This window comes from Cryptotermes secundus, unplaced genomic scaffold (assembly GCF_002891405.2).
Source record: "Cryptotermes secundus unplaced genomic scaffold, Csec_1.0 scaffold441, whole genome shotgun sequence".
Taxonomy (NCBI): domain Eukaryota; kingdom Metazoa; phylum Arthropoda; class Insecta; order Blattodea; family Kalotermitidae; genus Cryptotermes; species Cryptotermes secundus.
The window spans coordinates 1,529,998-1,544,405 of NW_019727400.1; the positions used below are offsets into that span (position 1 = coordinate 1,529,998).

A 14,408-nucleotide genomic window follows, 5' to 3' on the forward strand; every position below is an offset into this window, starting at 1 on the left:
GACTGCTTTCTTCATCCTAAAAATTATTTATTTCCAAAAAAAAAAGGTATCTTATTTCTTTGCAATATACAAATTATATTCCATGTATGGCACCTCGTCTCTCTGTAAGTTATTTTCACACATAACATGACTGCATTTATTATATTATATATGAAATATCCATGTCACAGATACATAATATTATAACATATGTTTTACGTACTAGAGTGCTGGGCCACATTCTGACCCCATTCGTTTCAGCTGGCATGAACAGCGTCTTCTTGTTCTGTGTATCGCTGTTTTGAAAAGTTGTAGCTACATTTGCAAGTTGTTTCAGGCTTGCAGTGGGGCAAGATTGGGCTGGTTCTTTACAATTATTATTTTTCATAAGAGATTAATTTTGATGAAGAAATCATATGAAAGGGGGGGGTAATTTTCCTAAAGAAGGAATTTTATGGATTCCAGATATATACACCTTTATGGTGTTTTGAGAAGGCATAACGTCAGGTCATGTAGAATATAAAACATTTCATCTTCTGTGTGGGTGAAGCTGTCCTTATGCCAAAGCATCGGGCCGTGTTGGCGTATAAGGGGAGAGAAGGTACAGTTCCACAGATTATGTATTGTAGTAGTTGGAGGAGCGCTTTACGCTCCGGCCACTTCACACCGAGTACACCTAGGGTGGAGCCCAGAGTCTATATGAACGCGGTGATAATGGGACAGATATCAATGTGCCTATTCGGTGTCGAGCCCGTGGTTTTGTACTGTGCTCAATGAAATCAGGATACTGTATTTTGCGGAGTACAAGACACAATTTTGGGAGCTGGGATAGCGCAGTCAGTATAGCGACTGGCTACGGGCTGGACGACCGAGGGGTCGGACTTTGAGTCCTAGGGTCAAGAATTTTCCCTTCTCCATGTCGTCCAGACCGTCTCTGGGGCCCACCCAGCCTCATATCCAATGGATACCGGGGGTAAAGCGGCCGGGGCGTGAAGCTGACCATTCGCCTCTAACGAATACGGCGGTCCAGAAAACATTTATCTATACACCTGCTCCTCCTTACGTCTTCGTGGCTTAGTGCTTAATTAGTTAAGCACACTGACGAATTTACGTTTATAAGACACAATTTTTCCTTGAAAATGGTGTCTGAAATCTGCGTGTATCTTCTAGTACGAAGGTATAACAGGTTATTATCTGAAAACTTTGCTTCTAAAATATGTGCTCAACTTATAACCCAGAAACTATCATAATATATACATGGAGTATCTATTGTTTTGGGTGAAAAAATGATCAAGTTGATTTTAATATAAATAGATATGTTGGATGATTCAATAAATTAATATTATAAATTAAATAAAAACGAAGTGTGGGGTTGCGTCATTGTTGCGTGGAAATCTGTCCGCGGTATGCAAGGTTTTGGGCCGCGACGTCATCATCCAGTGAGCGTCTGTCCCAGCCGCCACCGCCGCCGCCGCCACTGGGCTGCCATCCGTGGTGGGAGTCGTGATGGTGGCCCCCACCGCCACCTTGCTTCTGAGACAGCAGCTTCTTCAGGGCGATTATGAGTGACAGTACCAGAGCTATTTTGCTGATGATGAGGGCCTTGCCGGCAAGGAGGAACAGGCCGCCTATGGCGATGGGCACTAGGGCGGCTGTCTTCATCGCCAAACCCATCATCATCATACCCATCATCTTCTTCATCTTACCACGGCCTGCAACAAAAACATTTCTCGCTGAACTGGATAGAAATTGATCCCACTGCCATGTACGAGCACTGCTTCGTCACGAGCCTTTCGGACACTGAAGGAATTTAGGATTGATAGGTAGAACAGGAGGAGGGAACAGATGAAGAAATTATCCTCATCATCGCTTCATGCATTAGGCGAATCTCCCATCTCCTCAGAAGTTGGGAAAAAATTAATAATAAAAGCAAGATGATAGAAGAAAAGGGAGACGGAACAGAAGGTGGGAAAAGTAAAGGAGAAGAAATTGTAGGAGAAGCAGGGAAAGGGAAGATAAAAAAGAAATGTTGAAAAAACTTAAGAGGAGAAAGAAAGAGATAAAGAAGACAAAGAGGGTAAAGGAAACTACGAGTATTAATGACAGAGAACACAGTAGAAAGAAAAGTTGAAACAAACATTCGAGGATAAGGAGATAAAAAATATCAAGGTAATTATTAATGAGAAATAGAAAACAGAGGCGATGTTGATTGTGGATAATAAGGAAAAGGGCCTGAGGTTTGAGGTTTTCTCGACAGTGAGTATCAAAATATTGATATTCTGGGATGGTAATGCCTAACTGTTTGGCGAAAACTGAGGCATCTCATATCTCAGAATCTTCGGCAGACATGTACCAGACTACACGGAATCGCATCCAAGAAGATGAAAGTAAGAGAGCAGAACAATTGGCTCAAGAGAGTGAATTACGTTATCTCCACGCCCTTAACGCTCAACGAAAAATCCCGTCACTTCGTACTAATACCTTAATCCTGAAATGGATAAAGGGTGTCCCTGTGCCTAAGCACGAAGCGATATAGTCATAAGGGGGCGTGGAGGCAACTTGCTATCATTCTTACCAACATCACGATAGAGTCTTTAGTCCTTCTGCCTGATATTTAGGAGGCCGGGGTAGTTGTATTGGCCACATTAGTCTCTGTTTATCATTCCCATTGCGAGGGATATAAAAAGTGTCGCTAAATAAACTATTATGTTAACATTCTTCCAGTTTAATCTCTCCATTAGACAGAAGTCACGGTAGCCGAGCGGTCTAAGGCTCGAAAGCCGGGATTGTTTGTTCGAATCCTACACAAGGCACGGATGTTTGGTATGCGTTTATTCTGTGTTTGTGTTGTACTCTAGGTATATGCCTTACGACGAGCTGATCACTCGTCCAAGGAGTCCTACCGTCTGTAAAATGATAAAAAACAAACTTCGTTGCCTGTAGCCCGCAAACGAACTATGCCGACTGAGCGACCGCCGCTTGTCGGCGAAGTTAGTGCCTACTTTTGCGGATAGAGGTTGTCACGTGGTCAGCGCAGCGGATCCCCACGGCCGCTAATCCCGGTCATGATCATGAAACTGAAAATCACAAGCCAGGGCCCAAAGGGGCTGTAGAGCCAGTGAAAAAAATTAGACAGAAGTAAGTGGTCGGGTTCCCTTCCTTGTCGCTTTCTCCCCTGTCAGTAGCTCCCTGTACCCTTAACGTAAGAAGTAGGGGAAGTCCCAAATTTTATACAAACGTGACGTTGAGAAATGCCTTCCTGTAATCGAACACCATGTTAACTAAGAAAACTACTCATCTACTGTGAAGATGAAATCAGTATGTTTCCGAAACGTCGATAACTATCAGACTGCACGACGTTACATCTCTGAAAAACAGTAATCTTCATAGACATAGCCGTGAGAGTCTCAAAACTCGGGGAATCATTGCATTTATTGTGTGAGTTTCGTAGGAAGGACCCGGTTACTTACATTGTGAAGTTTTCCCATGCTCCCAATGACACTGAATAGGGTTTTATTTTCCTAGTTTCATTGGCCTTTTCCTGCCAAACAATTTTACCGTTGCTCCTTATTCATCTACCACAGTCCCCCGAATTGAGCTATTATTCTGATCAGGCAGCACAGTATCACATCCTCACCAGATCTTGGCTAGTCAAAGAGAATGGACTTTTTTTTTCTATGAAGATTGGTCTTAGAAGAAAAGTTTTGAGTTCGGAAGTGGATAGATATTGTCCAATGGCGTGATTTCTTATTATCACTGCTGAATCTTATAATTCTACAGCCTGACAAATGTTTGTTGTTCTAGACATTGAAGTTAAGACGGTGTTGTTTCAGGGTGTGATTGTGTAGCAGATCCATGAATAGCATTACCAAGGCTGGGAGAGGGGGAACTGCTAAGCAGAATTCACTTAATGATATAGTCAAATATGAAGAAAAATGTGGATCCATATTGAACAAAAATTCAGCTTTTAAGTACACAGAGATACACCTGAAGATGACCCAATAGGTGTCGATACATGTCATGATTAACTTCAACTGAATTTCTATGTTGACAGATACAAATATACTCTTTTGAATGATACACAACAGGATGCAACTCATAAAGAATTTACCATTATATTAGTAATTTGAAGCTATCATCAACGTTGTCATCGTCATTTTGATCTGTTCCAGCCCCATTTGTCCAGTAATCTGTTCAGATGTTTTTCCCGTTCCTCTGTCCTTATAATCCGTAGTGTGAGAGTTGTAGCTTTCACGGCAAATGAAGTTAATAAAATCTTTGATTATCAACCGTGTCAGTTAAATATTTCCTACGTTTCAAGACCATCTCTGTCCCAATCATCAGGGTCAGATGTGACATTAATGACACATTGATGTCCCATCACAGGACCTGATATGACATTGATGACACATTGATGTCTCATCACAGGATATAATGTGCCATTCATGTCCCAATCATCAGGGTCAGATGTGACATTAATGATACATTGATGTCCCAATCATCAGGGTCAGATGTGACATTGAAGACACATTGATGTTCCCATCACAGGATATAATGTGCCATTCATGTCCCAATCATCAGGGTCAGATGTGACATTAATGATACATTGATGTCCCAATCATCAGGGTCAGATGTGACATTGATGACACATTGATGTCCCCATCATAAGGATCTGATGTGACATTGATGACACATTTATGTCATCGTCAGGATCTGATGTCACATCAGATCCTGATGATGGGCTCAGAGATGTCCCCTGAAACGTCGATAATTTTAATCAAACGAGAGAAGTTTATTCCTTATAATGTTTTAATAGTTTCTGAACTCTATGTTTCTTTTCACATTGTGTCGACACGTTGAATCCAGTTTGCTTTACAGACAGTGTCACGTAACTTGGAACAAGGCTCCGCATTCCTAGTCAAATCCCGCGCTTGGCTTGTGGTGGGAGGAGGTTCTTAACACTCGCTCTTCCACTGGCCGCCTGTCACTTCTCACACCCTCCACCCCTTGTCTGGAATTTTTCTTCTGCGCATTCAAGGTTACTCTTGGCCTTGTTCGAAGTTACGTGACACTTGCTATACATTTCGAAATATTGTTCAGTATCTGTCCTTCCTTAACTCTTTTGGCGTTTTCGTTTCTTTTATTTTCCACCCTAGTGTATATAGCGCCGGTCACGGTAGCCGAGTGGTCTAAGTCATGTACTGTCTTCGCTCGCTCGGAAGCCGGGATCGTGGGTTCGGATCTGCTTCCACTGAGGTATGAACTGAATTCTTATATATTATTCTTATACACTGCCGGTCACGGTAGCCGAGCGGTCTGAGGCATGTACTGTCTTCGTTCGCTCTGAAGCCGGGATCGTGGGTTCGGATCTGTTTCCTGTGAGGTACGAACTGAATTCTTATATATTATTCTTATACACTGCCAGTCACGGTAGCCGAGCGGTCTGAGGCATGTACTGTCTTCGTTCGCTCTGAAGCCGGGATCTTGGGTTCTAGTCCCACATAAGGCATGGATATTTGCGATGTGTATGTGTTTATTCTGTGTTTATGTTGTCCTGTGTTTAGGTAGAGACCTTGCGACGAGCTGATCACCCGTCCAAGGAATCCTACCGTCTGTAAAATGATCATGAAACTGAAAATCAGAGGCTAGTGCCCAAGGAGGCTGTAGAGCCAGCAAAAAAAAATGATGTACATAGACTTTCATCTCATAACTTTCGTTTCAACGCCTGTAGTTCTGGTGCTACCAAGTGGTAATGTGGGACTGAAAAGTGATGGCGAAGCATTAAGTTATGAATTTAAGTATAAAGGAAGGAACAGATGGTTGAACTGTTGCGAGTAACACAATTTATAAAGATGACAATCAACATTTGACGAAGAGTGGTTAGAAGTATGTCAAGTGGATTGCAAATGGCGTTTCGTACTGAGTACACGTGACCGTGGGTATTAACTATTGTCCTGTTTGGGATGAAAAAAGGAACGCTGAGTGCCAGTTGGTTACTAGCACACGTGGGAATATTTACTTCAATATTTACAATTTTAAAGCCCATGTACCACCTGTTGCAATATTAATAAGAACTCTGTATTTTTTCCCACTCGGTGCGTTTGTAGCTACCACAAGATTCTTAAAATAAGATCCCCTAAACCGACTTTTCTTTAGAATGGAGACGACGTGTATTGCCTGCATAGTACGATTTTAACACTTGAATATTGAGTTGACTTCTATGCTACAATGTGTTAAGAATATTTGTCAGACATTATTACGAATATTCATACGTTAACAGAGAAAAATATGGAACACAGTCTCCTGATATGTGACTCCGTGTAGTCCAGTATAATGTCACCGAAATTTTGGAGGAAGGTAAGTCTTCATCTTTAGAGCTCTGCTTCCTGCCTACATGTTGCTAATTGGTTGCATGGCTTATTTCTGTACTTGAAGATGGATGCATCATTTTCCTCCGAAACGTCGGTGAACTTCTACCTGACTACACGGCATCACATTTCACATTATAATTTTTTTTTTTGCAGTTACAGTCGCGAGAAAGTCAAATATAAATAGAGAAATATGAACACAAGGATCAAAATCTGTTACTCAGTTCGGAGTAAAGAGGTAAAGTTACCCCAGGAAAATTCCTGGTACTCATTTCTGTTAGAGGCTGAGTCAACCCAAGGGCCATACTGCGGCTGGAAGGATTAGGTCAATTGAAGAAATCCAATGACCTTCCTGCTTGTAGCTTAGTGTCCCAACCAACTACGCTACCGCGTGCCCCACAGCTCCATGAATCAGAGTCCTTCTTGAGAAGCTAATTGTGGCATAGTTAGTGCAGAGAGTCTAGAAGCTGTAGAAACTGTGGCTTGAAAGAGAAGCAATAAAAATGAATGGCCAGAAGGAGGAGAGCAAATTGCTTGTAGGATCCGTGACAAGTATGTAAAACGTGAAGATAGAAGATATTTCAGGAGCGAAACAAGGGGATATCTGAACGTAAAAACGATGAACTTGCAACAGGCATTAAGAATGGGAATATTAAGAGACATACAGAGGAATAAACGAATTCAAGCGGTAACCAGACTGGATCACGGCAAATGAGGTGAAGGGAGATCTGCTTGTAAATTCGCGCAACAATTTGAATTCGTGAAAAACAACGCATGTCTTCGGTAGATGGATACTAAATTTTCAGGGGACGTATAACTGCCTAAAACCCCTATTTTGAGGGCGACATCTACCCTAGGAATGGAAGCAGTATGACTCGATGGTACCCATCTTACAGACTACACCAAGTCATAACTCAGAACGCTTCCTGCTGTTATAACCTTCAAAGGCCTGCATGTAATTTCGTACAAGAGATTCATATAGGCCTGCATGTAACTTCATACATCATCATCATCACTGGCACGACAGCCCTTTGTGAGCCCTGGCCTTCCTCAGGGTTGCTCGCCATTCTTCTCCATTCGATGCTACATTCCTCCAGTTCTTTACACCCAAAATTCTTATGTCCTGCCACACACACATTCTTCCTATCTTAACCTTGGTTTTCCCACTCTCCTATTTCCTTCTGGTTTAGTATTAAGCATTTTCTTGATGGTTCTATTCTCGCTGGCACGTATTATGTGTCCAGCCCATTCAAGCCTTTTCACCTTTATAAATCCAATAATGTCTGGTTCATTAAATAGTTTGTATAGCTCATCGTTTTACCTCTTCCTCCATATTCCATTTTCTTCCACTGGTCCAAAGCTATATATCAGGATCCTCCTTTCAAATATATTTATCAGTCTTTCATCCGATCTTGACAGTGGCCAGGTCTCAGAGGCATAAGATAGCACTGATCTTATAAGTACTTTAGTAACTTCATACAAGAGATTCATATATCCAGTAGGCCTACATGTAACTTCATACAAGAGATTCATATATCCAGTAGGCCTGCATGTAACTTCATACAAGAGATTCGTATATCCAATAGGCCTATATGAACGACTAAGGATAACAAAATTGCAAAGAGGATTCTTTAAAACGTACTCATCTTCTAACAGAAATGAGTGCCAGGAATCTCCCTGGAGGTAAAGGGCGGCCGGCGCATAAGGCTGACAACCTCACCGCCATCTATGAGCCGACTGTCCAGAAAATGTGGTAGCCTCGATGTCTCACAACTCTATGGGCCTCCACGGCCTGTTGCAGGGATAGCTTTATTTTCTTATTGAGCTCTTGTGTGAAGGTGTGATTGACTACTGATCGTGTCTAAATTCGGGTTTCTGTAGTACTTCTCCCTTCCAGGAGCGATTTTGGTGTGTGTCAGCGAAGCATGAATCAGTTGTGTGGCTGCATGGAATCAGCTCCGTTTAAATCAGCGACTCGCCAAGACGCAAAACAAAAGCTTAGGTTCCTCAGTGATGTAACCTTTGGTTTCTATTATGAGAGAGACAGTTAGGTGACTGTGATGATGATGATGAGACTATAAGAAAAGAATATGGGAATATGCCGGAAGTTAGCATCGCCAGAATGCTTTCATGTGCCCATTCCCAAGAAGTAAAACAATTCACCAGCAATTGTGTTCATTCTGATTTTGGATTTACCGTTAAAAGGAAGTTTAACTGTTTAAATGATAAAGGAGCTTTTAAACTTAACTTGCGTTTAATTAACCCTTTACAAAGAAACAGAAGACGCAGGCATACATCTCTTGGGGCATAGAAGCAACGTGAAATATTACCCAAGAAGTATGTGACCTCCTTGTGTCTGAGAAGTATTCCAGTAACAAAGAATGTTTAGTGAAGTAATTAGGTAAAGTTGTCTTCTTAATTAGTTGAGCACCACGTCATAAAGACCTGTGGGGAAACAGGTATTCTCGGTAGTAGACTGGGGTGTGTGGTCAGCTTTATGCTCCACCCGCATTAACCCAAAGGAAAAAGTCCCCTTACTCATTGGATAGGAGGTTGGATAGACACCAGAGCCAGTCTAAACGCTATGGAGAAGATAAATTTATCTTTCCCCTGCCGGGAATCGAATATCGATTCCTCGGCCGTCAAGTAGGTAGTAGCTGTACCGACTGAACTATCCTGACTCTCTAAGAAGCTTAATACAGACGGTATTTTGGTTGATTTGTATTATGAAGTTTCCTGGTTCGAACTTCTGTGTTGGTATTTAAGTTAGTCTCGTATATGGCAGTCTTCAATTATAAATAGTCTTCAAGTACAGTGAAATTGTCAATCGTTCTGATCACAGTTGTTAAGTTTGGATTACTGCAATTATGGAATTAACCATTAAATGGTATTCTGAACATATGACGTTTCGGAAACTGGATCTGTTTCCGTCCACAGGTGAAATGGTTGAAATTATTAAGGTTAGATATTTCTGTCGTATCAGACCCTAAATATGGAGTCAGTAAATTAACACCGAAACGTCGGCATACTTCTGCCATATTACACGTCGTAACATCACATTTTGTAAGCTAATCAACTCTTCTGATATCTTCTGGAGGGACAAACATAAAATTTATGGGGTGCAAAGAGAGATTGATAGATATACACCCCCTGCAATGAGGTCGTGCCTTTAAAAACACGTCACCCAATAAATAAGTTAATTATATTTGAAATCCATGAAAAATATGTGACTATGGACTGAGATAGTTTGTTTTTATTCGTATTTTATTTATTAAATGGCGCTGCAAGTAACACGATTGTATAACTTCGAACGATTGAATGATAATGAATATTGAATTGGGAGGGATATTAGAGCAATAAGGTCGTGCCTTTAAAAACACGTCACCCAATAAATAAGTTAATTATATTTGAAATCCATGAAAAATATGTGACTATGGACTGAGATAGTTTGTTTTTATTCGTATTTTATTTATTAAATGGCGCTGCAAGTAACACGATTGTATAACTTCGAACGATTGAATGATATTGAATATTGAATTGGGAGGGATATTAGAGTAAGCGACGTAGATTAATTTATCTTGGAATTTGTCTCTAGAGACCGAAGAAAACAATTATGATACTTAATGAGGATAATTGGTTTCTCGATCGAATTTCGAATCGGCACCTCCTTGAATACAAATCATAAATTCTACCAAAAAATCCGTGACAGCTGCATATTAATACATCTGTTAACATTTAGATATTATTCATCGTTTTGTCTTTTATTTCAAAAAGAACGTTTCGGAGACACAGTCCCCTCTCCGTCCGGAGATACAGTTCAACTCTATCGAGTGGGCCCTGAACAGGCTTTTAGCTCAGGACGGAGACACAGTTCTGTCTCCGTCCGGAGATACAGTTCAACTCTATCGAGTGGGCTCTGAACAGGCTTTTAGCTCAGGACGGAGACACAGTCCTGTCTCCGTCCGGAGATACAGTTCAATTCTATCGAGTGGGCTCTGAACAGGCTTTTAGCTCAGGACGGAGACACAGTCCTGTCTCCGAAAAGTTCTTTATAAAATAAAACGACGGATAATGACCAAAATATTACCACCGCTTGTGCCAATTATCTCGGTGCACCAATGTGGATCTAATAACAGTCTAAAGTTATAGACTTAAAGTACCTATTTTTTTTAGTAATCAGTTACGTTGTTAAGGATATAAATCATATTGGCAGACTGATGGACATGACACTGCAATTATGCATTGGGGGCAAAGACATTAGTAAACACAAGATGAATAATAATCCCTGCAAACAGTCTGACAAGAGTTGCTTTTAAAGAGAATGTAATTGATTCTGCTCAGACGCACAAACAGACGAGTGCTTTGAGGAGTCAACCTGTTTCAACGTGCACTTGAACCCATATCCGCCAGCGATACTCACGGCAGCCATGATGCCTGGTCGTGACTTAAACATGGCGCATCCGGTTGTTCCTTCCATATTTTCAGGCCTATTCTTGTTTCATAAGAAAAATATGGATGGAAATTAGGAATAATGACAAAATTCATGGCTCACAATATTCCTGTAACAAGCGTAAAGCTAAATTTGTGCTTAATTACTCAAGCACCGCGCCATTGAGGCATATCTGGAAGTGGAGATATAGCTCCACGCGTTCTTAAATTCAGAACAAGATGGAGGTGAATAGTTGCCTTCAAGCTCCGACAGCTTTATCCATGTTGAAATAGCACTCCGGTTCACATGGAATAATGGATAGGCCCCAGAATTTATCCGGAGAAAATTATCTTTCCCTTACGGGAATCAAACCTCGATACCTCTGCTGTCTAACCCGTAGCGTAGTTGTTACACCGACTGAGATGTCCCGGCTACGAATTTTCTCCTCTAATATTTTATTAAATTAAGCGGCATAATTTTTATTCTAGAAGAGACCGGTTCTACTCTCTGCCTATGCATCTAACCTGACCAAAGTATTCATGGTTATCCTAAGTCTTTCCAGGCAAATGCCGTGATAGTACCTCGATTAGGCCACGACCGCTTCCTTCTTGATCCATCCAATTTCAGCATTCACCTGACTTCCCCCCATTTGGCTCTGTATATTCCAACTATTGAAATCGCCGGCATAGGACGTTCCTTACATAGTCTTCCAGTTCTTCATGTCCACTCATATCACTATCTTGTCACCAGTGCAGTCATTACTCTTTTGTTTTATTGCACTTGGTTCGCTTTGTACTCGCAACATTCTCAGTCCTGCGTTTCTTTCTTATGAAAGAAAGAATGTTTAAGTAAATAAGTAAAGCTATCCCTGTACCAGGCCGTGAAGGCCCATAAGGTTGTGAGACGTTGAGGCTCCCACATTTTCTAGACAATCGGCTCAAAGATAGCGGTAAGGTTGTCAGCTTTACGCGCCGGCCGCGCTTTACTCCCCAGGAAAATTATTTAATTAATTCCTGGTACTCATTTCTGTTAGAGGCTGATTCAACCCCAGGGCCATAGTGCGGCCGGAAGGATTAGGTCAACTGAAAAAATCCAATGACCCCATCGGGACTTGAACCCGCGAACTTCCGGCTTGTAGCATAGCGCCTCAACCAACTACGCTACCGCCAAAATGCCGCCTCTGTGTGCCTGTGTCCTCTGCCGTTAAACTTATGGACCACTTGATTATTTTTCATTGAAATTGGTATTTGAGGCATTATGCTACAAGCTGGAAAGTCACGGGATCGAATCCCGATGATGTAATTTTTCAATTTACCTAATCCTTCCAGCCGCACTATGGCCCTGGTGTCGACTCAGCCTCTAATAGAAATGAGTAGCAGGAATCTTCCTGGGGGTAAAGGGCGGCCGGTGCGTAAGGCTAACAACCTCACCGCCATCTATGAGCCGATTGTCTAGAGACAATGTAGGAACCTCAACATCTCACAACCGTATGGGCCTCCACGGCCTGTTACAGGAATAACTTTATTTCTTTTTTGCTTTTTGTGAACTTTAATGAAAATCCGAATGTCGCAGTTTTAAATATTCTGTAATTAGTAATAGAGACATTGTGAGCCCGCGAATTAAATATCTTTACACTCATAAATGACATAATAATATTGTGTCAAAAGATTGTCGAAGGACTCTGAAGACCGAAACATGTAAGAGCATACGTAAGTGAAGTAAGATAAATCTTCACCAGTGACACTAGACGGAACTGTTTTAACTTTTCATGACAAATATAAAAATCACTGGAAGCTTTACCCTAAAACTGGCAATATGTGTTTCAGAAGGCAAGAAGATTCTAGTAACATAAAATAAACTTAACTTTTTATATTAATGCTGATATGCTGATTCCATATCTGGACTTTTTTTTTCATCACATCCCGTTTCTGCCTATTGAAATTTTAGCCAGAACAGCGCGTTTTCTTTTCAATTTTTGTGTTTTATTCTTGGCGTTATTTTTTGCCAGCGATAATATGAAAAAAGTTATGTTTCATTAGAAAATCATATTGTCATTTAAGTAAACAATTAAAACTAAAAGCTGTATACATTTCAATGTATTGATTGCCATTTTTGTGATCAGCAAGCTTGGTTTAGTAAAAAACTGTTTATTTCCTACTTATTGTTGAAAAACTAAAATTTTGTTATGCTATATTTTGGAAACAAAAAGCTGGTCTGGATGCGCTTTGTATACATGTCAATTATCGGAATCAAAAATTATTTATATATATAATTAAAAAATTTTGTCGGTAAAACTGGGTGATACACACCTTCTTCAAGACTCCTCTTCAAGTCTGAAGTGTCCATTTTCGGGAAGGCGATTTGAACTTTGTAAATATTGAAGAAACGCGCAACCCTGTCGAGAAGAATTTTATTGAGCTGCAAATCCTTTGCCTCGTAGCTATCAACCGGCAACGAAGCTTCAAGTTCTGTCTCCGTCAGGGATCTACCAACAGGTTCCTGCTGCTGGTCCCGAGGGACAGAACTTTTCTCTGTAGCTGCACCAGTCTGAACAAGAACCAGCGACTCCGTCAGTGGAATTTCTAGAGTCCTCATCGCACGATCAAGAAATGTAATCGCCTTCATTTTTAAACACGGTGATAGACCGTCCTTTTTACTGCAATCGTCATACAACCTTACGAAAAACCGGAGTCCTGAGGCGACAGAATCGTTGCCACTTATATTTATTTTAACGTCGTCTTCAGGCCTGACGACGCCTGCCATGATGATGAGCGTCGCCAACGAAAACACAGATATTCTTCTCGAAGTCATGCTTATGAGAAGACACTTTTCTATTAGGCACAAGGCACAGTATGACCAACACAGGCTGAGATCAGCTCTTCCGCACTACTATACTTTTGCCGAAACAACTCAGCACATTTATATAGAATTGTATTGGAGGAGCATCATCTCCTCCTCCCCCACTGCGCTGTAATACCATATCCCGTCCCCCTAACGACAAACCATCTCTTTACCGTATATTTTATCTCTGTTCGCCGTGTGATCTTTCATTCCATCTCTCTCCCATTCTCCTTATTCTCCATAAATTGTGTCTCGAGTTTGACCTTGCCTCTTGACCTTCCATCCGCGATTCTCAGCGATGCTACCGCAAGGCTGTGAGGTCTGCAGCGAGCTGTGCGCCCCGCATGACTCGTCTATGCGGAGGATGGGCTCCTCACGATATTATGAGTACGTGAGTGTGCACATGTTTGAATATCCGTATATCGGTGCTTGTAGGTTATACTGTATGTCTAAATTATATGGAATCAAATGGTAGAATATGTAATGAATGACGAATTGGAAAGGATTTGGAAGTAAGCGATCGTGTCCTAATCGCGATAGTATCCTGGAAGGACTGAGGAGAACCAAGAAAAACCTCAGGACATCCGGTGTTCGTCCCAACATCCAAATCAGCACCCCTAGAATGGAAGTCTAGAGGTGTCTCTTAACGTTAGCCCGCTCCGGTGATGTAATTTCAGAGCCTATAGTAGCTCTGAGAGGCGAGAAATATGTGCCTCAGTTTATTATATACTTCTTAGATCATAAAGAATGATAAATCACTGCTTGGAGCAAAACCCATCTAAAGAAGTTAA

At 41.3% G+C, this 14,408-nt stretch overlaps 1 protein-coding gene across 1 annotated transcript; it reads right to left on the reverse strand.

Moving 5' to 3' along the window:
- Window positions 1–940: 940 nt before the first annotated feature.
- LOC111864690 lies at window positions 941–13,649 on the reverse strand. The gene is made up of 2 exons (XM_023852121.2): window positions 13,086–13,649; window positions 941–1,691 (listed from the first exon to the last, which is right to left on the reverse strand). Exons 1-2 carry the CDS (start codon window positions 13,585–13,587, stop codon window positions 1,357–1,359), a joined length of 837 nt encoding a protein of 278 aa, XP_023707889.1. The 5' UTR covers window positions 13,588–13,649; the 3' UTR covers window positions 941–1,356.
- Window positions 13,650–14,408: the final 759 nt, after the last annotated feature.

Bases quoted from the DNA above. Each gene is read 5' to 3' on its own strand.
- LOC111864690 (XM_023852121.2), bottom strand. From the start codon at position 13,587: ATGACTTCGAGAAGAATATCTGTGTTTTCGTTGGCGACGCTCATCATC. The intron at 1,692-13,085 runs GTGTGTATCACC...TTTTTGTTGCAG, and splicing joins GAAGAGGAGTCTTGAAGAAG to GCCGTGGTAAGATGAAGAAG.